The 27,474-nt window shown below is 40.1% G+C and overlaps 1 protein-coding gene across 5 annotated transcripts in view; it reads right to left on the bottom strand.

The window, feature by feature from the left end:
• Positions 1-27,474, bottom strand: part of CALCRL (calcitonin receptor like receptor) — a 227,795-nt gene that overhangs the window by 18,009 nt on the left and 182,312 nt on the right. For all 5 annotated transcript variants that reach the window (XM_033945195.1, XM_033945196.1, XM_033945194.1 and 2 more), the window contains 5 exons: positions 25,290-25,381; positions 18,809-18,935; positions 9,007-9,160; positions 1,853-1,913; positions 1,671-1,737 (listed from right to left, as the gene is read on the bottom strand). In XM_033945195.1, the coding sequence (XP_033801086.1) occupies positions 1,671-1,737; positions 1,853-1,913; positions 9,007-9,160; positions 18,809-18,935; positions 25,290-25,381 (501 nt within the window). The remainder of the gene's footprint in view (positions 1-1,670; positions 1,738-1,852; positions 1,914-9,006; positions 9,161-18,808; positions 18,936-25,289; positions 25,382-27,474) is intronic.

Below are 27,474 nucleotides of genomic sequence, written 5' to 3'. Positions count from 1 at the left end.
AATCGAAACAGAAATACATCTAAAAACCCGCCCAAGTCGGCACTTGGACAATCAAAAGGACAGGTCGTCCAAGTGCCGATAATCAAAATGACATTTTAGACATATCCAGGGACATTTTAGGCCTCAGAATCTCGCTTTGCGCCTAGAGCAGAAAGGGGCGTTTTTGGAAGAGTGGTGTGGGTGGGATGTAGGCGGGATGTGGGCCGACCTAGACTTAGTTGTACTGCAGGGATAATCAAAAGTTTGACGAGACCGCTTAGACGGAACTTATATGTTGTGACTTAGGTGATCTAAACACAGGTCTAAGTACCCAAAAGGTATCCAAAGTGACTAGATAACCACTGCAGGGACAAAATACAGACCTCCACACACTCCCCCCATATTCACTGACTCCCTCACACCGCCATTAAAATTGGAATAAAAATGTACAGACCAGCCTCCTAAACTTGAGCACCTGCCATAGGAAGGCCTAGTAGAGCTGCACAGAGGTGGCTTAAGTAGTCTGGGGGTGGGCTAATTGACCATAGAGAGGAGGAACCAGGTCCACTAGATTAATGGTGCAAAATATGAGGCCACCCAAACCCCCCCAAATCATACTGTACTGCAATATAGGTGCTACCTGCCATAAGTGCTATTGGGATTGTAGACAGGTGGGCCTAGTAGGTTTTGGAGGTATTTGGAGGGGGGCTAACTATAAATTATAAGGGGGTTATAGTGAGATATACATGTGGTACTTTTTTTGTGAAATTCACAGCACTGCCCTGTAAGGTGCCCCACTGCTCTCTTGTTATGTCTGGGTAGCCAGTCCATCACTTTGCTGGCCCCTTCCACATCCAAAGTTCTTGTTTTGGACATTTCTGACTTTGACATATTTTTGGTTGAGAATATGGTATAAAGATAGACGTAGTGGTGGGCTGGACAAACACCTAGGACGTACAGATGGTCGATTTCAAAAAAACGTATACTTTAGATGTACTTTTCAAGAATGGACATTTATGCCCTGCCGACTTTGGGTGACTAGCGCCTTTCATCCAAATCAGACTTAGACATTTCTTTTGTTTATGCCCATCCATGTATTTACCTTTTTAGAACTATATTTTTTACTATTATTTATGTTCTTAGTTTTAAGTTATACTAATGGATAGTGTCAGATAGTGTTTCACGTTTCTAACATTGGTTCTTAAATGTTATATTTTTTATGGTAGCTTATGTTTTTATAAGTACTGGTACTAAAGTAGCCCTGCTGGGGTGTCTTTTATTCAGTTATTCTGCAATAAACGCTTTTTAACAATCTTCCACCATGTCTACTACTTCATCATCAATCTTATTGGGACAAAAAACCGCTTGGTCATCTGTTTTTTGGGACACCATTAACTTCAAACAGCACTCTATACCCATCTCTTCCCAGTAATGCTTTATAACGAAAAATGCAATAAAGATGTGACTTACAGTGGGTTAATGGATTTTTTACCACAAAGGCAGGTTAGCATATCCTTGTGTTAGCTGTTACAGCATGCTAAAATACGTTAACAGCTAAAGCAGTTCAGTAAAAGGGCCTCTTTTATGTTTCATGGCGATGAACTGAAAATATCAATTAGTCCCATCCGTATTATGCATCAGCTAAGTTATTTACAAAGAAAAAAATTAAAGAGAAGAGGCCATATACCAACCAGCAAAGCTGCACAGATTGGTCCATGGATAATGTATAGGAGATGTGTATCGGAACTAATCCAGCAGCTGATGGAAAACAAAAATCAGGAGAACAGTAAAAACCAGTTTGAATATTAATACATCTTTAATTTATATAAGAAAAATCTATTTTTATTAGAGTGTCAAACTGTAGTCTACTTACTTGTCATTGTAATACAGACTTCTAGCTACAGCGTGTAAGCAAGAAGGAATCAGTGGAAATCCTGTGAACAATGAAATACATTTAAGTTTAATCTAAGTTGAGTTCACTGATAAACTTGAGGTATCATCAGCAGCTTATGTAAACAACTGCAGGAGAGGTAGAAGAGATATTTTCTGCTTTAGAAGTGGCTGGAGCAAGATTTTAAAAAAAGAGACTGCAAGGCAGGGGTGGGTTGGTTGGGTGGGAGGTAAGAGAGATAAAGATTGCTTTGCTGGACAGAAGCTAGAGACCACACAGCCTGTCCAGTCTGCCCAACAATACCAAATACTGAGCTCTACAATGTTTTCTTCACTGTCTTCTTGAATTCAGATACTGACTTCATTTCCATTACTTTCAATGGGAGGCTGGTCTACACATCAGCCACCCTTTCTAAAAAAAAATATTTCCATAGATTACATCAATCTAACTCCTTTCATTCTTATCCTATGACCTTTGCTTCTAAATTTTTTAAGCCCATCTTTATCACCTTCTATCTATCTCTCCCTTCCTCCTTTCTTCCAAAGTATACAAATTTAGATCTTTAAGTCTGTCTCCATATGCTTTATGATGAACAACACTGACTTTAGTAGCCATAAGCCGGACCAACTTCATTTTCTTTATATATCTTTGAAATGTTTGGCTCTTTGCCTATCATCCAGGTTGTAGATGAGGGGGGAAATGGCTGGAGTCAGAGCAGAGGGTTGGTTAAAGAGAGAGGGGAAGAGATATTGGGAGGGAGAGATGAAAATTTTTTTTTACCTGCACTTCAAGCTAAAATACCTACTCTTTTAAAACACCTTGATAAAAATTGACTGTCAGTTTTTATCAAGGTGTTTTAAAAGAGTCTATTTGCAAAATTTTAATATATGGATTTACATATCTATAGTTTTATCATTCAATAGCAAGGTTCTTGAGGCAGGCCTTTTGAGGCCGAAACACGATTGTGTTTTATAATTAGATTGAATACTATCTGGTCTCCTTCGTTGTTGTTTTGGTGTCTTTCACTGTTCTGAAGGCAGTTTCTCCTGTTGCCTTTTGTATAAAGTGGTGTACCAAGGGGTTAGCGAGGGGGTGGGGGGTGGCAGTCTGCTTTGGATACAGCCCATAAGGGGGTGCTCTGAGGGCCAGCATTGTGAACTTCTTCTCCACAGAGGCAGCCTTCATAATTCTCTGCTCTGCTGGCGTCAGGCCTTCCTTTCTGCCGAGTCTTGCCTTTGCAGAAACAGGAAATAGGCAGGACCTGTCAGAAAGGAAGGCCTGAAGCCAGCAAGAGCAGTGAGTTTGAGAAAGCTGTGTTTCTGAATGGGGGTAGAGGTGACAAAGAGAAAGAGAGAGGGAGGGGAGAAAAAGGCTGTAGAGGGAGGGAGAAAGAAGACCAGAGAAAGGAGAGGTGAGATGCTAGACCATGGAGAAGGGAGGGAGAGAGGGAGGGAGTGAAAGGAAGGAAAGAAAGGAGATGCCAAAACATGGAGAGGGATAGATAGATGCCAGGGCATGGGGGAGGGAAGGGAAGGAGACAGAGATGCTAGACCAGGAGGAAAGGAGAGAGGAAGGGAAAGGAAGGAGAGGAGATTTAAGTGCATGGAAGGGAAGGAGAGAAATGTCAGGGTATGGGAGGCAGGAAGGGAAGAAGACAGATGATAGACCAGGGGAAAAGGAGAGAGAGAGAGGAAAATGAAGAAGAGGAGATGCCAGAGCATGGAGGAGGAGGGGGAGGGAGAGATGGAATGGAAGGAGAGGAGAGAGATGCGAAGGCATAGGTGGAGGGAAAGAGATAGAGATGTCACACTGTGGTGTGGGGTGGGAAGGAAGGAAGGAAAGGAGAAAAGAGATATGCCAGATCATAGGGGAAGGGGTAGAGAGAGAAAAAAAAAAGGAAATGGGTGAAGCTGAAATGAATCATGTACAAAGGAGAGAAGGGGCACAGGGTAGACAGTATATGGAAGGGACATAGAAAGAGGGAAGATGCTATTTGAAAGGGGGGGAAATGATGAACACCAGATGGAAGGGAGAGGGCAGAAAGTGGATGGTAGATAAAGGGTGGACAGTGTTTGGAAGGGGCAAAAAGAGAGTGCAGTCAGTGAATAGAAGGGGAAGAGAAAGAGAGTGGACAGTGGATGGAAGGGGCAAAGAAAAGGACAGATGCTGGATGGAAAGAAGAGAGTGAAGAGAAGATGATTAAAGCAAAATGATAAAAGGTAGAAAAATTTTTTGTTGTTGTTGCTTTAGAATAAAGTAGTATTGTAGCTGTATTGATAAATGTTTATACATAGAAAATGGAAATAAGGTAATTTTTTATATTGAATTAATTTTAATATATTTTTTACTAACTTTTGGAGACCAAAACCCCCTTCCTCAAGTCAGGACAGGATACCTTAACAGCAGTATACTATACTGACCTGAAGAAGGAGGTTTGGCCTCAGTAAACCAATTGAAAAAATGGATTAGTCCAATAAAATGGTATTTAATTTTTGTTGTATTTCTATTTGTTAATCTGTAAAGTGGTGATTGTTAATTGTCAGTATTTTTTTCAAATCTGCATCTGCTAACTTTATATTTTGCACAGTATTAAGGGACACGCATCACTGTTTATATGGTGTTGCATTGTATGCATAGTCTAGTTTCTTGGTGGTTCAATTTAACTTTTGTCTACATATTTCTATTTTCAGTTTGTGATTACTTATTCCATACTGGGCAAGGGTGTATCTGTGTTCTGTGTGTATGATAAGGACATGGTTTTCTGCTAGCATCGACTGATCAGGATCGATTTGTATTTATCTGGCTTGTTTAGTTTTGCAATGGGTGTATTGAAGTTCTAGTGTTCACTGCAGTGTTTAAGATGCTGCCTTTACCTAGATGCATCCTTGTTATGTGATTTATAAATTATTACTACAAATAATTTATTTTATATATAGAGGAGGAGGTTGTTAAAAAATGATCGACTCTGGGTGTCAAATATACTAAATATACCACTGCTACAAACAACATTCCATTTCTAGGTGCCATGGTGACCTGGCACTTAGGATTTTTTTCTTAGCCCTGATGTATGTTATTCATGTACAGTTTGTTGATATAAAAACTGCTTAATAAAGCAAAGTGATTTGTTTGTATGCAGAACATTTGCTGGAGTCAGTACTGAATGAGCACTGCTGGACTCATTGAAAACATTTCTGGCCTCGATCATTTTAAGAGTAAACTACAAAGCTTATTTATGGATGCTTTCCATCTTAATTCAATATAGCCTTTTAAATATATATTTTTTAATGTTTCCACTATTTTTTTTCCCTCTTTTCTTACCTTTACGAGAACATTTTCTTCTTTTTTATCCCTACTCCTACATGTGTTTAACCTTATATGTTTTTCTATCCTATAACTACTGTATCGTCCCCTCTATGTTCCTGTTTGTTTTCTTACATTGAAAATTTTTGTTTTATGTACTTGTTTTGTATTTTATATACTCATATTGTATTTTATATACTCATATTTCGCCTAGAAATTTATGGATAGGTGATTATATCAAATTTTAATAAAACTTGAAACTTGTAGCCTTTTCTTCAGATGAGTGATCCACACTGGATAAGGCCTCCCTCCACTTGAAGTACATCTGCTCTGAGCCAAGTCTTCAGTCTTTGACTTCCACTTTTGTCATATCTGTGTTGGTAATCCTCTTTGACTGGCACACAAGTTCAAGCCTAACTGTTACAATATGTATAGACCTAGGGGTCCTTTTATCAAGGCGCGATAGGGGTTTAACGTGCGGAATACCGCGCGTTAAACCGCCTGCCGCGCTAGTTGCTAACACCTCCATTGACGAGGCATTCGTTTTTTGGCTTGCTGCGGGGGTTAGCGCATGATGAAATGTCCGACGCGCTAACCCCCATAGCGCGCCTTGATAAAAGGAGCCCCTAGTTATGCTAGCATTCTATAAACAAAAGTAGGTACTTATATTCTAATCTAATCTTGGATTTATGAGTCGTGCTATGCCTGCAAAGGTTCAAGGCAATATACACTAAAGATGGAGAAATAGATATGCATTACAAAACAGGTATGGAAAGTCATTACAGATCAAGAATGCATTTGAGATACATTAAGACCTTTTAGGAATCTATGAGACAGAGATTGTTGTATTAAGCAATTAGAAAGGTGTTATGGTACAACTCAGTGGAGCAGCTGAAGGTACATTGAGAGAACATTAAGGGGAGAAAGTTTACACCAAGAGGGCAAGAGGATTTAAGAAGAATCATATTCCTTTATAGAAGAGGCTCCTACCAGATGCTGTTATTAGATCTCCATTTTGTAAGACCTTGGAAGAATGAATTACAATAATCAATCCGGTTCATGATAAAAGAGAGAGTGTGTGTGTGTACTCTAATGCCCTGATCCTATAAATGGTGCTTACTGAGTAACAATTATTTTTAATTGGTTAACTGGCACTAATAATTGAAAGCATCATTAAAAACCAAAAAAAACAATTTTAAAAAATTAATTTTCCGGTTGGTACCTATTATGGGTAGGTGCGATGTAGATGGCTACACCGAGATGCCTACCTGAAAAGTAGGAATCATTAGGGATAGAGTTTGGCAATGGATTGAGTTAGGTGCCAGTATCTGCCTACCTTAGGCACCAGTATTTTAGGTCAGGAAAACCCTAGCCTAATATACCAGCACCTAAATCAAATGGTGCCTAAGTTTGAATGACATGCAGTAAGAACTGTTTCCTACCGAGTTAGGCGTCATTTATAGAATGAGGAACTACATGTATGCCTTCAGATTCTATAAGATATGCGCGTACACCTCACATCAGGGGTAAGCAATTCCGGTCCTTGAGAGCTGGAGCCAGGTCAGGTTTTCAAGATATCCACAATGAATATGCATGAGATGGATTAGCATGCACTGCCTCCTTGAGATGCAAATCTATCTCATGCATATTTATTGTGGATATCCTGAAAATCTGACCTGGCTCCAGCTCTCAAGGACCGGAATTGCCTACCCCTGCCTCATATTAAAGTTGGTACATTCTTTCCATGTAGACAAGTGGTTGCACAATTACATAAAAGCCCTTTGCCTTGTTTAAAACAGGCTGGACGTCCAGGAAAAGTTTTCTATGATTATTCCATAAAGCAGTGCTTCTCAACCCTCTCCTGGAGGCACACCTAGGCAGTCATGCTTTCAGGATTACGATAATGAACATGCATGACATAAATTTGCATAGTGCAGAGAGCCATTATATACAGACCTATCTTATGCTTGTTCATTTTGGTGATCCTGAAAATCTGACCGGGGGATGGGGAGCCTTCAGAGAGGGGTGAGAAGCACTGCCTTAAAAATATTCATCTGGAGGGTATCAAGCTATCTAGCAAAGAATTTGCATTGGTATGAGTTTTGAATCACTTTTGCAAACTTCTCATTTAACATTGCTATCTATACCACATCCATATTGTTTGGGTACAGGCCATACCAGATGTGGCAAGGGTGGGGGAAGACTTTTTACAGTGAAACTTAGCAAGTAAAATGAATAATTACTAGATTGCTGATTCAATGTTGCCTTGGTGATGAATGTGACGGCTGGCCATACAGGATGGACCACACAGGTCTTTGCCATCATTTAATTATTCAGTTTTCTATACTGTTCTCCACTGGGAGCTCAGAACGGTTTACTTGAATTTATTTGGGTACTCAAGCATTTTTCCCTGTCTGTCCCAGCGGGCTCACAATCTATTTAATGTATCTGGGGCAATGGGGGGATTAAGTGACTTGCCCAGGGTCGCAAGGAGCAGCATGGGCTTGAAACCACAACCTCAGGGTGCTGAGGCTGTAGCTTTAACCACTGCGCCACACACTATGCTGCTGTGTTCACTTTATTGTCAGACCTAAAAATTTAAACATTGTTTACCATAATATTGCTTAATTTGAAATGTATTTTCTATGTCCCCATGCAATTCAAATATTTCCTGAATAATTCATTTCCTTTATCCTATGTAACCTGATAGGCTATGGGAATTGCAGATTCGGGGTCTCATTTCAAATACGATGCACATTCTCAACTCACCATTCTTAGTCCACCCCCTATTTTTTGCAGAAGGGAAGACATCTTTGTTGGGACTATAAGCTTAGTATGCCCAAATTATTTACAAAAGTTGACTCCTAAGAGCCCAAGAGTACACAGGATCTAGCTGAGAAAGATACACAGGATAAATTGAAGCAGGAGAAGGCAGAATGTCACAAATCAAGGAGCTGGGGATATAAAGGGGTTAAATCTGTCACCCTTTTTCTTGCTTTGTCCTGACCCTATGTCTATCTTTAGAATGGGGGCACTCTTTTAAAAACAAACATATCTTTTAGTTAAGATAAAACAAAGAAATCAGGACTTTTTGATGTCTCTCCTATAGCACTAGCTCTGTTTGCAAAGCTAAGGACAATGTTCTTCCTTGTTCTAGGGATTAGTAGTATCTCTGTTAACCTAACCAGAGATATGTCAATATTTTACAAACTACAGCAAAGAACAGAAAATCTTACCAAGTTATTCTTATTATTTACAAGGAAAAAAGAGCAGAAAGAAACTGAGTAGTATTTTTCCTGAGACAATATCTTGTGTGTCAGCAGTGCAGAAGTCTACTGTTGGAATTAGTTTAGTGAAAAAATGGGTTCGGACTTAGAAGGTGAATTTTGTCCTGTCCCCCATCAGTTTCTCTAAAATCCTTTCTCTCTTTTCTTTCTTGTTTTAGGGCTCCTTTTACGAAGGTGCGTTAAGGCCTTAATGCGTGGAATAGCGCGCGCTAAAATGCCGCACGCGCTAGCCGCTACCGCCTCCTCTTGAGCAGGTGGTAGTTTTTTGGCTAGCGTGCGCTAATCAGGTGCGTGCGTTAAAAACGCTAGCGCACCTTCGTACAAGGAGCTCTTAATATTTTAAAAACATTTTAAGTTCTTCTATTCAAAGGTTTAAAGAGGGAAAGATCTATTAGGTGAATATTTTTTCATAAGGCTTAAAAGTCGTTTTTAAAATAATTTTTGCTGCAAAATGTTTATTCACATTTTTACTATAGAACACTGTGCTAGTTAGTTCATTCACAGTTTCCATTTACAAGGGATTATAAAAAGCAATTCAGAATGACATACCCCAGCCAAGGAGATAATACCACATTAAATGCTGTTTCTCGGCAAAGACAGCCACAACAATGAGAGTATGAAGATAAATGCCTTCGCATAACATCCAGAAATAGTTGCATCCCATCAGGTACAAGTGAATGAACTGAGATACTTTACAGCTAACCTGGAAAAGAAAAGAATAGAAACTATTCAATAGATTTCATGATGTTTGTCGTTTAGCTCATTTGTGTTTACTGCCATGTCATTTAAGGGGGTCATTTTAAGAATGGTCAGCTAGGTACAAAATCCAAGGATTGTTTTACTTTCAAAACTAAGAAAAAATATTACATGTTTACATCTGCTTTATTGTGTGGGCGCTTTTTCAGAGGAAATATATGCACCTTCTTTTGAAATGTGAAATGTATAAGGTCAATATTCACAGGGATTGAACTGGACAGGAGAGACTCTAGCTCGGTTAAGCCCCACTAAGCTGCCTGGCTGCCGGTACCTAACCAGCTGGGTTAGGGTTGGTTTGGATGGAGTGTGGGCAGTGCTACAATTAAGGGCTCCTTTTATGAAGGTGCACTAGGACCTTAATGCGCAAAATAACGTGCGCTAAATTGCCGCACGCGCTAGCTGCCACCGCCTCCTTTTGAGCAGGCGGTAGATTTTTCAGCTAGCGCGTGCTAATCCGGTGCGTGCGCTAAAAACGCTAGCGCACCTTCGTAAAAGGAGCCCTAAGTTGGTTAGTGCGCTTTATTTTTCTTCTCTTGTAATTTGATTTATTTGGGAGTGTAAAAAATTTTGCATGACTTTTAATCATGAACATGGTATAAATGCTTAGGGGGGAATTCATCAAGGGGTGCTACCATGTTAGCATGTGCTAATGCAGGGGTGTCAAAGTCGATCCTCGAGGGCCGCAATCCAGTCGGGTTTTCAAGATTTCCGCAATGAATATGCATGAGATCTATGTGCATGCACTGCTTTCAATGCATATTCATTGGGGAAATTCTGAAAACCCGACTGGATTGCGGCCCTCGAGGACCGACTTCGACACCTGTGTGCTAATGATTAGTGCATGCTAAATGCTACAGATGCTCCTCCTGAGGAAGCAAGATGCTGTGAAACGCAAGTCGAGGGGTCGACTTGCGTTTCTCAGCTTCAGGAGCATAGGATATGCCCAGACAACTGGACCTATTTTGACCTAACCACGTACAGATAAGTTTCTGTCTACAGCTTTTTTGATTCTTATCTTTGAGCAGTTTAATGGTGGTAGGACAAGTATGTGCTATGATGGTTCGATTGGACAACCTATGTTTTGGTCACTTCACATTGGGTCTGAGCACTACATATTAATTTACATACAGTATGATTTTTTTTTTTTCATCTGTGATAGTGTGGTGGATATTCTTATAAGTTATGCATCGGTTTATAGCAGGGGTAGGGAACTCCGGTCCTCGAGAGCCGTATTCCAGTCGGGTTTTAAGGATTTCCCCAATGAAAATGCATGAGATCTATTTGCATGTACTGCTTTCAATGCATATTCATTGGGGAAATCCTGAAAACCCGACTGGAATACGGCTCTCGAGGACCGGAGTTCCCTACCCCTGGTTTATAGAATATGCGCCAATAAGCGCACAACTTAGGAGTCAGGTATTTAGGCCTGATTTTAGCTGTCTAAATGGATGCGCCTAAAGATTATGTGACGCACAGGTACTAAGCGTGATTTTATAATATGTAACTTTTATAGAATTGCACTTAGGGCTCCTTTTACTAAGCTGCGCTAACATTTTTAACGTGCACTGAAGATTAGCGCGCACTAAGCCCACGCTACGTGGAAAATACTAATGCCAGCTCTATGGAGGCATTAGCATCTGGCGCACGCTAAAACCACTAGCACAGCTTAGTATAAGGAGCCCTTAGTTCTGTGCTAGTCGGTGCCAATCTTTTAGGCATGATAAATGGAATTGAGCTCTGTGTGTATTTCCAAACTGTCTCAGCACTACCCCTAGAAATGTCTCCTATTACAGAGTAAAATATATACTCCTCTACCTGTGAAAATAGCTTTAAAAATTTCCTTCTAAAACATATTCTTGGTGTTCATCAGTTGGGTGAAGCTAAAAAGAGCTCCGGTTATACCTCACTCAAAAGAACTTCTAATTCTAATTCTATAATCTATGATATTGACAAAAAATAAAACATTTAAAGCTGCACTATCTATTTAAGTAGGGCTTCTAAATATGATTCTATTCTATTCTATTGCTGGTCCCACAGAGTGGAATAAATTACCGTTGACACTTAGACCACAGAAAGCCATTTGTGCTTACAAACACGTGCTTCGAGAGCATTTGCTTTTACAGACAGGCATGGGACTTTAAGGAAATACTGGACACATTTATTTTTGTTTATAAGTGTCTGTTATGACAGCTGGGTTTTTTTTAATGCAGATAAACATGAGATGACCTGAATCAGCAGATCTTGATGATTGCATACTGTGTATGGTCTGTTATATGATATCATTAATAGGAAATAGATAAGTGATTTAATCAAATTTTAATTACATTACATTACATTAGGGATTTCCATTCCGCCATAACCTTGCAGTTCAAGGCGGATTACAAAAGAATTATCCAGGATGTATTACAAGAACTTACAAAAAAAAAAAAATTGGTCATTTGCAAAGAGAGTAAGAAATGGGTAAGGTTATTTGTTTGGGGTAGTTGGCTTTAGTGAGAGGTGGAGTTTGAGACTTGCGGTATTATTTCTTTTTTCAGAGTTTTCTTGAAGAGTATGGTCTTTATTTCTTTTCTAAAAGTCTTGTAGTCGAGGGATGCCGTCAGTAGATTGGCGATTTGGTTGTCTAGTTTGGCTGCTTGAGTGGCCAGGAGGCCATCATATAGTTTTTTCCGTTTGACCTCCTTAATTGGGGGGTATGAGAATTGGGTGTGAGTTTTCCTATGTCTGGTTGCAGTGTTGTAGATGAGGCGGTTATTCAGGTAGTTTGGACTGTCTCCGTATAAAGTCTTAAATAGTAGACAGTAGAATTTAAATTTAATAATTTAATAATTAAACCCCCCAAAACTTAATAATAATTATGCATGCTTTTTTGAACTCTGCCTTCGATAAAGACAGACTATAAATGGAAATAAATCTAAAATGGAAATCTAGATGCATAGGTTGAATAAGTTTTCTATTTAAGTTAGATTATTTATGCATTTCTGTTTAAATCAAAAACGATGTATGGGGTAATTCTGTAAAAGGATAAATTCATAGGAGGTGGACCTCCTTCAACTAAAAGGAAACTCTACAACAGGGGTGTTCAACCTGCGGCCCTCATGAAGTATTTTGTGTGGCCCCGGTCGAGGGCGATGCGATGTTTTCCTCAGCTGCCCCCGGGTGTTTACCGTCTTGCTGGCTCCCTCCTCTGTCTTGCTGCAGCATTTGCATGTTTGTGCGGCCCGAGAACCATTTTTTTCGGCCAGTGCGGCCCAGGGAAGCCAAAAGGTTGGACACCCCTGCTCTACAACAAGGGAACAGAGGATGAGGGTGACAGGAGTCATAAAAGGAAAAATCTCTTTAAAGAAAGGATAGTAGATGCTTGGAATGGCCTCCCAAAAGAGATGGTGGAGACAAGGAATATATTTGAATTCAGGAAAGCACAGGATAAGCACAGAGAAGTTCTAAGGGAGAGAAACTGATTGCAAAGCTTAGTAGCTGGTAAAGATGAGCAGACTGGGTAGGACATATGGTCTTTATTCGCTATCATTTTCTCTGTTGCTGTCATAATGTATATTGTACAAGTTTCCAAGTTTATTATAAATTTGATAAAATGCTTATCAAAATACTAAGCATGTTATAGCAATAAAATAGGGATAAGAACAGAGATAAAAACAGAATTAAAAACAACAATATTAAACAGACGAAATATACTAAGACAAACAAGACACAAAATAAGTGTAGTAAAACAAAAGGATAGTGGGGAGAACTACATTAAATACAGAAAAGAAAACATATATGGGAAAAAACAAAAGGACTAAGGGGTTCAATAAGAAAAGAATAGTAGGATAATTAGCCAAAAGCATCAATGAATAAGAAGCTTTTTAAAGCTCCTTTAAATTTATCTAAGTTCTGCTCTACCCGAAGATTAGTGGGTAATGCGTTCCAGAGTGTGGGTGCGGTAACTGAGAATATTGTTAACGGAGGAAACAATTTGTAAGCACAAAATGTATTGACATTCTAATAGTTGTCCATTAGCCCTAACTTCTGCAGACTATGAATACTCCAAATGCACCAGCTAAGATATAAATTATACCTGTCACAAGATTTTCCTTGAGGACTGGACCTACTCTTGGGAAAGCAAACAGTGATGTTGCTCTTTGTCACAATTTAGCTCTTCAAAAATTTTTCCGGATGTAACAATTGAAACCAGTTTTCACTTAGATGCCTTAGAAAATCTTTATTATGAGGAGATGCTGAAAAGTTCTCAGCCCAACCAAGAAGAGAATGACGTGAATATGGTTCAATCAATGACCTGAAACAATTTTAAAACATAGAATTCTGTTTCTGCATACTGGCATTTAACAAAATAAGATAGCACTCTTTTCAGCTACAGTGGCAAAATAATGCTCAGAATTTAGGATGCTGGTTGGTTGGGCTGAGAACTTTTCAGCATCCCCTCATATTAAGCTGATTTTGAAAGCCATTAAGAACATAAGAGCCATAATGGTTCAGACTAATGGTCTATCTAGTCCTGTTTCCTGTTTCCCAAGAGTGTCCAGTGCAGGTCACAGTACCTGGCAGAAACCAAACATTTTATTCTACCAATCCAGGGCAAGCAGTGGCTTCCTCCATGTGTCTCAATAGCTGACTATGAACTTTTCCTCCAGGAACTTGTCTAAATCTTTCTTAAACCTAGCTCTGTTAACTATTGTAACCACCTTCTCTGGCAACAGTCATACCCCCCCCCCCCCCCCGCCATCTCTTTTCCAAGCTAAAGAGCCCCCTCCCCTATTTAGCTTTCCTTATATGAGAGGATTTCATCCCCCTATATAATTTTGGTCATTCTTCTTTGAACCTTTTCTAATTCCACTATATCTTTTGGGAGATATGGCAACCAGAAGTGTGTTCAATACTCAAGGTAAGGACACACCATGGAGCAATACAGAGGCATTATAATATTCTCGGTCTTATTTACCATCACTTTCCTAATAATTCCTAGCATCCTGTTTGCTTTTATTGCTGCAGCCGCACACTGGGCCATTCTTCAGATGCTCACAAAAGCATCCTGACAGTAAGTTATACTGCAAGTTACCTATCATTCAGCTTTACCCCCTGGAATAATAAAATATCTACGGTTCCGTATATTCAGCCTAAAGTGATCAGCATTTTCCTGACTGCCACCAACGTTATCCCTGGAAACTCAATGCCAGGACATGTTCAGGCTGTGAAACTGAATTTCCAGGCATATGGGGCCAGCAAAAACATACTGCTCAGAGAATACAGGAGCTCTCTCCTTCCCAGATCGTGGAAGGCAAGAAACAACCAAAGAAGGTGACTAGTTGGTGCTCGATCTCCTTTATTAAACAATATTGTGCTTTCTTGACACAATCGTGTTTCAGCCCTAAAAAGCCTGCCTTAGGAGTCTGATTAAATTAACTGAAGAGAGAGATAGATGAGGATGCAGAATCATATAATACTTTTCTTCTAGTCTTTAAAAAGACTCTTATCTATTCGCCTGATGTCACTTTCCAACTTTATAATCCACACATAATGGTCAGAGGCTAAGCTGAGGTACTCTCTCCTCAGTTAATTTAATCAGACTCCTGAAGCAGGCCTTTTAGGGCCGAAACACGATCGTGTTGCGTCAGCACAATATTATTTAATATAGGAGGTCAAGCACCAACTAGTCACCTTCTTTGGTTGTTTCTTGCCAGCAAAAACATAGCCATTTAAGTGTGATATGAATATTTAGCAGTAACTTAGCTGGTTAAGTGCTGAATATCGACTCTCAGCCAATCAAGTACTGACTCTGCCCCAGAATGTTCTCAAAATAGCTAGTTTTGCGTTGGGCACTAACTGGATAATGCTGCTGAAAATGTCATTAAGGGCCACTGAATATGACAGGTTAGTCCAGTCAATTTAAAAGGACTGAAGCCTCTTCTGGCTGTTTACATAATTTCAAATGCTGGGCCCTTAATATATATGTGGAGTGGCGTTTTAGTAAGGTTATCCAGTTCAAAATATTGACGTCTAAGTCAGTACATCACACATGTAATTTAGAACAGAATACAACATGTTCTGCAATGCATGTGAGATTGATGTCCTTTGCTGGAAACATCCAGCAAGAATGTTCATTTTACAAACTGAAATGTCCATGTGAAGAGATAGCTTAATGGTTAAAGCAGTCAGCTTGGAGCTAGAGCAGGGATCCAGAGGTTGCTGCTTGAAGTCCCCCTGTAGCTTTTTGTAATTTCTGTGTTTGTGTGTTTTTTTAAGCATTCCAGGGACAGAACAATACTTACTGTGGCTTCCTTTATCTCCAATCAGTGGAGAACTGCTTAATCAGAACACCTTTTTGTAAGTTGGATATGACAAGTGCCAGGTTTAAATATGGACATCCATCTATCAAATTTCATCACATTCCCTCATCCACTAGCTTGCCCATGTCCCATCTCACTCCTTCTCCAATTAATAGGTCTTTGCGATGTTGTAGTTTTGAATTTGACTAACTTTCATAAATGCATTTTGACAGATATCTGTTTGAATTTTGCAGCCATAGCTATAGCATGAGTTTCAAAATCAATGGGTTCCGAGAAAAATATGATTTTCCTGAAGAACACAAAGGGGCTAATAATCAAAAGAGAAAAACGTCCAAAAACTGGCCTAAGTCGGCACTTGGACAAACATTTCTCAAAAACGTCCAAGTGCCGATATTAATAACGGGTTTTGGACATATTTCTTTAGAGACCTAAGACTTCATAGTGCCGCTGAACGACCAAAGCTAAATGGGGCGTTTCGAGAGGCGTGTCGAGAGTGGGAGTTGGGCGGGACATGGACCAGCTTAGACTTAGTTGTACAGCATGTATAACTGAAAGTTTTACAATAGAGCCTAGACGGAACTTGGACGTTGTGACTTAGACCATGTAAAACATGGTCTAAGTCACAAAAACCCACCTAAAGTCACCAGATAAGCACTGCAAACACATAAAACAGACCCTCACACACACTACCCCAGTAATCACCAACCCCCCCACCCCCATAAAAATTTTAATCATAGCTTTAAAATTCAGCCTCCAGACCATCATCACCTGGCCACCTGGCATAGGAAAGCCTAGTTGTCCAGCCCAGAGGCAGCTTAAGTCATCTTGGGGGTGGGTTAGGGACCCATAGAGAGGAGGACCCATGCCCATAAGCTTCTGTAATCACTGCATTGATACTTAAACATATGCATGGCCCTATACACCCCTAAAACCCTTTATTACTGGCATATAACTGGCTCCTATAGCCATAAGGGCTGTTAGGATGGTAGATAAGTGGGTCTAGGGGATTCTGTAGGTGGTTTGGGGGCTCACCGTAACCTATAAGGGAGCTGTAGGGAGGAGAAGACATGGCACCCTTTTTGTGAAGTTCACAGCAGTGCCCTGTAAGGTACCCCACTATTTAGGTGGCATGTCTGGGTGTGCAGTCCATCACTTTTCAGACCCCTCCCACGTCCAACAGGGCTTGTTCTAAGCGTTTTGGACTTGGACAGAAAATTGGACGGAAATGTGGTATTAAGATGGACGATTTAGTGACTTGGACGATCAGATCGGCAGGACGTATAATTAGACGATTTTCGAAATGAAAAAAAGTTGGATGTATCTTTTGAAAATGTGTCTTAAGCTGTTTTTTTACTTTGGATGACTTGTGAGATGGACGTAAATGGACTTAATCATCTCTTTCGATTATGCCCCTCCACGTTAGCATGCCTTCCCTCTATTCTACTGGAAAAAGGACATTTGTCTACCTCCCCAGGTGTCATCTTATCTTTAAAAAAATAGCACACCTCGAAGGCGCTTATTTCAACAGGCATGGGAACCTTTTTGGAACTCCTTTGGCGTGGAGTCGTCTTTTGAATTCTTGATATTTTATGTTGTTTGTATTTGTTCATATCCACATTGTTAGTTTATTGTTTTGCTGTGGAGAGAATCACTTCGGGATGGAAGGGTGGGGGTAGGAGAGTGGGGGGCGGCTTTCCTTTGGTGGGGGTGGAGTTGTTTTCTATTTTGAAAATTATAAGAGTTTGTATTGCCTTTGTTATCTTGACTCCAATAAAAATTATTTGAACATAAAAAAATAGCACAGTAGAGGCTGACCTGGGTACAGTACTATCACTAAGTCAGTACCCAAGAAAAAGATCTAGGTGCCATTGTGGATATTATGCTGAAATCTTCAGCCCAGTGTTTGGCAGTGGCCAAAATAGCAAATAGAATGCTAGGAAGTATTAGGAAAGGAATGGAAAATAAGACAAAGAATATTATAAAGCTTTTACAGAATGACTCTTCTCAGAATGATAGACGCATTCAGCTCGTTCGTGGAGCCGCTAATACCGTCGCCCCTGTTATTTTACCTCCTGTGTTGAGCTCCTGCACTTCTCTTGCTTCAATGGGTTAGTGGCAGTGATTCCTACAGATGTTTGCTGCTAACCCAGAAGCCTCTCCTCTGCTATGTCCAGCCCTCTGTCAGAACTACCTGTTTTTGCCCAGGTGGGACGCGACAGAGGAGAGGCTTCCGGGTTAGTGGCAGGCAGCTGTTGGAATCGCCATTGATCGTTGAAACACAAAAGAGCATAATATTTGTGAGTGGGGTTGGGGGAGAAGGAAACATGTTGCAGGAGGGATGAGAGTGGTGAGAGAAGGAGAAACAGACATGAGTGGAGGGAAAGGAGAGATTGTGCATGGGGAGAGAGAGAAATAAAGATATAGGGGTGGGGGTGGGGGTATAGATGGTGAGTGGGGAGAGAGGGAGAAATGGACATAAGGGTGGGGGAAGGAGATATGGTGGAACAGGCTTCCAGACTATTACTGTCAACTCAAAATAGTACCATTTGGAATTTTTATGATTTTTGGATCCACTTATTATTGTGAGCAGACATTCTCCAACATGAATGATATCAAAAGCAAGCTAAGAAGTCAGCTTAATGATGGAAGCTTGGAATCCCATATAAAATTAAAGATTTCCAACTACTCACCAAACATGAAACAACTCTTTGCAGAATTATAGTGTCAAAAGTCTCATTAAATTGATTTTCTTTTTTTTCTGTAAGTATTTGAAGTTTTGTTTTTGTGTTAAATGCAAATATACCCATATCACATTAAAAATCGTATCTCAAACCTCCCTCTCTACCCATTGTGGCTTTTTGTAAATCTTGGGGCAAACATTTAGGATAAAACGTCTCTTTGCTTTAAAAAGTTAGCTGACCCCTGATCTAGACAAATGATGCATACACTTTATAGAATAGGGGGGTAACATACTTATGCACATAACTGCATATCATTGCCAATTGATAGTTAAATTCAATTAGTGGTAGCTATCACCAATTAAGTACAATTGAGTAGTTAAGTTCTGCACATAAGTGGTACTATTCTGTAAATATGAGAACTGCATGCTTAACTATGTGTGCCATTTATAGAATGAGGGGGAAAGGTATAACTTATCCATATATCTTTACAAGGCAACCAGCCTCCTGAATCTTGACCTCTTTAAATTTACTGGTACATTAATCATTACAAGAACTCAAAGATGTTAAACATCTATGAAATGAAGCTATGAAATGAATCCAGTTGTCACTTACTGGGTTTCTAGCCACTAATGCCTGATTGTTTGCTACTGCAGTCAGCCAGATGATTGTGACGATGGAATTGCAAACAAAGGAGAAGAACAAGTTTTTATGAAGGGTAATCCTCTGACAGCTTAGGCTCCTATAAAAAGATAAAAGAAGGATTTCCTGTGATATCATGAATCAAGGAACTACCAAACCATTTCCCTATAGTGTAGGTTTTTCTTAATGAAAAAAACAAAAAAATAAATTAAAAATGTAAAAATGTATGTGACACCCAGGGCCAATAATTTTTTTAACACCTCCCCCATATAAAAAGGGATCAGAGGAGCACTACCTAGAAGCTGCTGCACCCTAGGCAGAATGCACCCCCTCCCCCTTAGTACGCCACTGCCTGAGGAAGGGGATTTTGGTCTCTAAAAGTTAGTAAAAAATGTATTAAAATTAGTCCAATAAAAAGATTATGTTATTTCCATTTTCTGTTTATAAATGTTTATCAATACAGCTACAATACTACTTTTATCTAAAGCAACAACAATAACAAAAATTTTTCTACCTTTTGTCATTTGTTTATGCTTTCCTCATCTTCTTTTCACTCTCCATTCCATCCAGCATCCACCCTCTTTCTCTGTCCTTTCCAGTTTTCTCTTTCTGTCTCCATTCTCTCCCCCATGCTTTGACATCTCTCTCTCTTCTTTTTCCTTCCCTCCTTCCCACCCCAACTCACCCCATGGTCCGGCATCTGCTTCCCTTCCCCTATGCCCTGGGATTTCTCTCCTCTCTTCTCCTTCCATCTCTCCCTCTCACTTCATGCTCTGGCATCTCCTTTCCTTCCTTTCCCTCCCTCCCTTCCCCATGGGCTGACATCTCACTTTCCTTTCCTCTCCTTTCCCTGGTCTTCCTTCTCCATCTTGCCCTCTCCCCAATCAGGGGCATCATTTCCCTTCCCTTCCTCCCTCTCTTTGTCACTCTCTAGTCAGCAGGCAGCGTTCAGAACTCGCTGCTCTTGCTGGCATCAGGCCTTCCTTTCTGTTGGGTCCCGCCTACTTCCTGTTTCCATGAAGGCAGGACCCTGTAGAGAGGATGGCCTGATGTTGGCAGAGTAGCAAATTCTGAATGCTACCACTTCTGGAAGAAGTTCCTGGAGTCGGACCATGATGGCGATGCTTGCTCAGAGCATACTCTTATGGGCTGCACCTAGGGTGAACTGCCCCCCCCCCTTAGTACACTACTGAATTGAATAATGAATGTTCTTTATTCAGATACATTTTAATGATGATATCAAATGTAGTCTAGTGGTTAAAGCACAAAACTATATAATCTCACAGGTCAATATTCAAGACAACTACTCTCCACTTAAACAAAATAAGTCATTCCAGCCGAGCAAAAAAATAAGCTTCAGTTACAGGTAAGCATAAATAATCAACTCTACCAATCTCCACGTCATCGGCATAAAAAACTTATGTCTATATGGCAAGCACCAAAAAAGATAGAAAATTTGAAAAACCACTTCAAATGTCAATAGCTAAACTTTAGTCCATATATTGCAAGATACACACTCCATACAGAACTGGATTGGATGTCATAAGCCTTGTGGGCATTGCAAAAACTGTGATATAATGTTAACTTTGACTGAGTTCATCAATCCTTGCAATCAAAAGAGATACACTTTAAAATTTGACACCTCATCTGAATTGAAGTTGGACAAACTTTCAGGAAATTACGGTTGAGATTGAATGAGCATTGGAGTACATTGGTTAGAAGCACTTAACTAGCACTATTAGTGCAGTAGTGCACTATGTGCTCACATGATTTTTACTAAGTGTTTTGTGATAGATCATATTCCATGTGACATCCGTGGTGGCAATAAATGATTACATTTACAGTGAAGCAAATAAACTTAGATTTATGAGTTGGATACAATTGTCCCAAATGGTCTGAACTCTAACCTTGATTGTTTTTATGTTTTATTAGCTATTATTTCAGAATGAGAAATTTTGCCATGATTCTGTCTTGATTGGTCAGCTCCACTGTTCAATTACAATAGACTGAGTTTTGATTGGTGGAGGTAGAATATAAGATGCCGAGGCATCATATTGAGCCTCGGGCAAGGAGAGAAGGGAAAACCACAATGAGTATGATATTAAATCATAGATATTTGGTGGAATGACAATATGGATTTTTAATATATTGAGAAACTTGTTATATTAGAGTGGCTCAGCAATTGTGGAAGTCAAATTTGCCCTGAAGAAGTGGTTATGTTACCGCAAAATGTTAGCTTTAATGTACACAGACTAAAGTTTAGCTATTGACATTTGAAGTGGTTTTTCACATTTTTTAATCTTTTTTGTTTTTGCCCGGTGCTTGCCATATAGACAAAGGTTTTTTATGATGATGATGCGGAGATTGGTAAAGCCTACCTTATGCCTACCTTTAACCTGACTTAGTCAAACAATATCTCAGGGTAAGAAAATAATATCACAAAATATATAATAGGGTGTGAAAGTCTTCAATATATATATCCAAAAATACTACCCACAAAGAAATAGAAAAGTATATCAATACTAGCTTTACATATTGATAGGATAGCTCAGAGACATGGAGGGGCAAAAAAGGAGAGAAAACCCTCCAACCACCTCACCACGAAATCATTGCTCAATCCTTCATACTTTTAAGCCGATTTTTAAATGTTTTTCAAAAAAATATAATGGTGAATATCTCCAATTTGTTAAATATGTGCAAAAAATAACTTAGCTAAAACTTGGTTTCTTGGATTTGACGTGGCACGTTTCGTTACTCTGCTTCAGGAAACCAGCTAGCAATATAATCAACTGTTCTTTGCTAAAGGAACAGCAATGGACGGTATATTTCTCTCAAAAAAAGGGCCGAGAGTTCAAGCCTGAGAGTGTCTTTGAGGAATACCTTCAAAAGAAAGTTTTTCAGACCTCAAAGCAGAGAGCTGAGCACAATGGAGGGGCTCTCTAGGGGATGCTGCAATGACTGTCACATTTCAAAGTCCCAAGCACACGTCACTATAAACAGCTTACATTATATGCTGAGCCTTCCAAAACCCATCCAAAACTTACTGTACCTACCTGTACACCACAATAGCCCTTATGTCTGCAGGTGTCATATTAATGTAGGTACAGTAGGTTTTTGAGGGCTCACCATGCAATATAAACAAGATATGGTAACATCTGTACCTGGAACTTTTAATGTGAAATTCAATGCGGTAACCCTTAGAGTACCCCCTCTGCCATCTGGGCTCAAATGTCTGTGTTAATATCTGAAGCTGCTTGGGCTGAGAACTTTTCAGCACCTCCTAAAACAGGCAAAAATGTACTGTTTTTGTGGGAAGGAGTCAGTGACCTCTGGGGGAGTAAGGGGGATGGGGGTCATGCCTTAATCCTTACAGGGGTCATCTGGTCAGTTTGGGCACCTTTATAGCATTTAGATGCTTTTAAAACAGGTTCTAGTTCCAAATGTCTAAAATAAGCCCAGGACCTTTTGTTAAAGATTTGATTATGCCTGATGAGTGTACAAATCCTAAGCCTGCCCTAAGCCCACCCAAAACACGCCTCTAATACGCCCCCTTAAAACTTGGATGCACTGGAGACAAAGCAACCAGAAAGATGTCTAGAAAGTCTGTTTTAGCATGCCCACTTGGATGTTTTGACTAATAAGATGTCCAAGTGCTGGTTTATGCTGTCTTTTGGACATCTATCTTTTTTTGAAAATGAGACCCATAGTGAAATTTCTTACTTCTTGATGTATTGTTATGTTGTTGCTTGTATGGTTTGAATTTAGTCGGGCATGTCCGTTTTGGTTTTTTTTGTTAACCGCGTTGAACTGTGGAGCTAATGCGGAATATTAACAAATTGTCATGTTAGTTAAATCTGGGCATACTGCATGGGAAAGTCCCACATATAACGTGATAGGCCCAGATTTCTCTACCCTTTAGTAAATTTGGATAGACAATTTGATAAAACAAATCAAATTATATCCATTTAGATTTAGAAGGGCCAGAGGTGTTCTAGGGAAAGGCCAAAATTATATAGAGAGCAGTTAAGACATTACCCAAATAAATGTATCTATTGGGGGTGGGGGTGGGAGAGAGTGGAGGAGATACACAAATACAAGCCAAGCATAACTTTAAATGAAAAATGCATTCTAAGTGTAGACTGCATATTCAGAGACACTAAATCAGGGGTGTCCAACCTTTTGGCTTTCCTGGGCCGCATTGGCCTTAAAAATGTTTCTGGGGCTGCACAAATGTGCAAACGCTGCAGCAAGACAGAGGAGGGAGCTGGTAAGACGGTAAACACCCAGGGGCAGCAGAGTAAAACACTGCATCGCCCTTGACCAGGGCCGCACAAAATACTTCACTGGGCCGCAGGTTGGACACCCCTGCACTAAATGGATATGGCTACTAATTATCAGGCATAACAATAAGTAAATAAATAATCCATCTATCTTTAAAAGCCGAGTGTCTTTGAAATTTGAGCCCTGTGATGCTCAGATATGATTCTTGTCTCCACTAGTCATTGTTTGATAATTCACACTAAGAGGTTTTAGCTTTCAGTTAGAAGAACTTCAGCTGTTAAAATTTCTTTTAATGAAAGGTTATATGCCATATGCTTTATATTTTCCAAATGTTAACTGTAAAGTACTTCAGATGGTATTTTGGCTGGGCTAGCTGTATATATGAATTTTTAAATATATAATCTCATTTGTTTGAAATCCCCAAAAAGTTATCTCTCCTACCGCGGTTCAAAGCAGTTCAGGGAGGGATTCGCGATTGCAGCAGGGGAGATGAGGTATTTCTCCTGCCGTGATCATTGCGGGGCGGGGGGGGGGGGGGTGTTGGATTCTGTAACTGGTGTTGTTTTTGACAGACGCCGGTTACAGAATCCAGCTTTTAGGTGAAGGACTGGCCCCTCCTTCACCTAAAAGGTCTTGTTTTGGCCGTTTAGGACTTAAGCTATTTTTTTTGGTTGATAATATGTTCTAAGGTTAGACGTAGTGGTGGTCTGGGTGATTAAATTGCTGAACGTAGAGGTAGGCCATTCTAAAAAAAAAAAAAAAAACCTTCATTTTGGACGTTTTTTTGAGAATGGACATTTTCCCTGCTGCTACTTTCAGCGTTTAGGGCCTTAGGCCAAAAGGGGACTTAGACGTTTTTTTGTTTTTTTTTTTATTATGCCCCTCCCCTTGTCAGTTAATGAGCAAAAATTAGCTGCTAAGAACCAATTATTGATATTAATTGGCACCGAATAGAATCTGTGCGCACATCTGGCTGCGCGTTGCAGTTACAAATTATAGTACTTGGGCGAGACCTTACGGTACAGTGCAGTGGTTCCCAGACCTGGTCCTGGAGGCACTCCAGCTAGGATTTTAAGAGGCAACGCATGCACATCTCTCGCATGAATATTCATTGTGAATATCCCGAAATCTTGACTGGGAGTCACAGGTGTAGTGCCTGGTGCACTCACATTTAAAACTGCCAATTTTGTTGCCTCTGAAATGTAGGTTATAGATGCCAAGTTACAGAACTGTCATGTAAGTGCAGTGAGAGCACAGATGAACCTGATGCCTCATATTTAGGAGATAGGACGCACATCGACAATCTCTGCACCAGTGACAATGTGTGCTAGCTGACCATGTCCATTCTCCCTCCACAGCCCATCCATTTTCTGCTGCAAAATAGGCTATACAGCCAGCCCCTGAATTTTATTTTTGTTTATTTTTAGTATTTATATACCACTTATAGTCTAAGTGGTTTACATTCAGGTACTAAAGCATTTTCCCTATCTGTCCTGGTGGGCTCACACTCTATCTAATGTACCTGGGGCAATGGGGGATTAAGGCCCAAATTCTGTAACCAGCGGCTAAAGTTAGGCACCTATTTCAGAGGCGCCTATCTAAATTGAATAACAAGCCCAATTAAGCTTTTTAATCAGCACTGATTGAAACATAGGCGCCTATCAAGGAAAACGTGATTCTGTAACAAGGCGCCTCTAAAAATTTAGGCGGCCTTCAAAAAAAAAAAATAGGCGCTATGCATGTTAGGCGTGGGAGTGGCTATGTGTTAGGCGCCTTCTTACAGAATCACTCCTCTTAAGCGCTCAGCTAGGCGTCTAACTTTTAAGTGTTCCTGGAGCTGGCCTATTTAATGGGTGCCTCCAAAAGAGGTGCCCAAATAGGTGCCGCTCAGCGTGATTCACTAAACAGCACCCAATTTTACTTGAATCGCGCTGAACTGTGCCTATATAGACGCCTAACTTTTGGGCGCTTCTTATAGAATTTGCCCTTTAGTGACTTGCCCAGGGTCACAAGGAGCGGTGTGAGATTTGAACCCACAACTTCAGGGTGCTGAGGCTGAAGTTCTAATCACTGCACCACACACTCCCACATTAGCCTCACAGTAAGAATGCATAAACAATTACAATCTTTTCTAACCTCTGGAAAAATGAAAACAATTTAAAAATATGCTTACTTGAAGTAAAAAAAGATGCCAAGGGAGATTAGCAGTGATGCAATCGATAGTCCATGTCCTATGATGGTCAGGTAGTATAAATTCAGTGCTGTCTGTTAACAGGGACAGAACTGGAAATATTAGTGACAGATATGTAAATACAATCTGGTTTTATATGCTATATGCTAAACATTTTAAGGGCAACTTGCCAAAGCCAACAACATGTTTGTTAGATTTTCTTATCAAGAATAGGAAAAAGAATATTTATTTATTTTTAGTTATTTATACTCTGCACAGACTCAAAATTCTTGGCAGCGAACAATAAAACATACATAATTTAAAATATAACAGACATAATACACATCAGATATACAATCAACATCAAAGCTACATCACCATAGTAAAACAATTACAGATATAGCAATTAATCCTTCAGCATCCTTGAAGTAAACATTTCAGATCTAATTATAAACCAGTTCCAATATCATATTTCAACTGTTATAATTCAACAAACTCCATATGATTGTTGAAATAATAAGGTTTTAATTATTTTTAAACTGTCCCATGTTCTAAATTGTTTTTACATTATTTGGAAGGGAATTCTATAATTTAGGGCAAATAATATAAAAAACTGAGGACCAACATTCCTCAAGACTCACTGTTTAAAAGGATGGTACATCAAGTAACATTTTATTAAATGATCTGAGAGCCCTCAAGAAGAGAGGATAACAGAAAGCGAAAAAAGAGAGGGGAGAAAGAGGCAAAGAGTCAGAGGCAAGAGAAACATGAAAGAATGGATCACAGAGAGAAAAGATCACAGGAAAAATACTCCAAACTAATAGTAACAATGCAGTATCCTAAATGAAAGTGTTTAAAGGAAAACGGCAAAGTTTTGTTTTAAGACCAAAGGAAAGTGGAAAATGTCATAAGTCTGAAAAAAGTAATTGTAAAATCCAATTTGAAAATGACATCAATTGACAAATAGAAAATCAAGAAAATATTCTACATTTCTGTCTCATTGCAGTACCTGCATCCAAGTAGTAGCGTATATACTCAAATATAAACCGAGATTATTGGGCCACACATGGCCCAAAAATGGGGGTCTCGGTTTATATTTGGGTCAGCACTGACCCACCCCCCTCACAAATCTGTTGCAGGCCTCTTCCAGGCCTGTTGTGAGACCTGGTGGCCCAGCGGTCGGCCAGGACAGCAAGGATCCCTTCCCTCTCCCGGCCAACTTTGAACAACTTTTATTTCCCTCCCTCCCCCCCACCCACGGTGTTCCTGTTAAATCTCTGGTGGTCCAGCGGTAGGCCAGGACAGAAGGGATCCCTTCCATCTCCTGCCCCAGCTGACTTTGAACAACTTTTATTTCCCTCCCGCCCCCTCCCGGCATTCCTGTTAAATTCCTGGTGGGCCTGCGGTGGGCTGAAACAGAAGGGATCCCTCCCGCCTACTGTCCCAGCTGACTCTAAGAAGTTTTACCTCTTCCCCCTCCCCTGCATACCTTTCAAATCCCTGATGGTTCAGCAGTGAACTGTGGCAGGAGCGACCTTCCTTCGCTCCTGCCTGTGAAACCAATCATATTATATCTCCCTTCTTCCACCTTTCCTCCAAAGTATACATATTGAGATCTATAAGTCTGTCACCATATGCTTTATGACGTAGACCAGTGGTGTCCAACCTTTTGGCTTCCCTGGGCCGCATTGGCCGAAAAAAAAGTTTCTGGGGTCGCACAAACATGCAAACGCTGCATGAAGACAGAGGAGGGAGCTGGCAAGACAGCATACACCCAGGGGCAGCAGAGGAAAACATCGCATTGCCCTTGATCGGGGCCGCACAAAATACTTCACTGGGCCTCAGGTTGGACATCCCTGTCGTAGACCATCAACCATTTTAGTTGCCTTCCTCTGGACTGGCTTCATCTTGCTTATATCTTTTTGAAAGTGCAGTCTCTAGAATTATACACAATATTCTAAATGAGGTCTCACTAAAGTCTTATACAGGGGCATCAATACCTCTTTTTTCCTACTGGTTGTTCTTCTCCCTATGCACCAAAGCATCATTCTAGCTTTTGTTGTTGCCTTTTCAACTTGTTTGGCCACGTTAAGATCATCACACCCAAGTCCCACTCCTGTTTCATCCACAAAAGTTCTTTACCCCCTAAACTGTATGGTTCCCTCAGGTTTCTGAGTTCAGTGCATTT

Source organism: Geotrypetes seraphini, chromosome 5, assembly GCF_902459505.1.
Source record: "Geotrypetes seraphini chromosome 5, aGeoSer1.1, whole genome shotgun sequence".
Lineage (NCBI taxonomy): Eukaryota > Metazoa > Chordata > Amphibia > Gymnophiona > Dermophiidae > Geotrypetes > Geotrypetes seraphini.
This window is presented reverse-complemented; position numbering and strand designations above follow the sequence as displayed.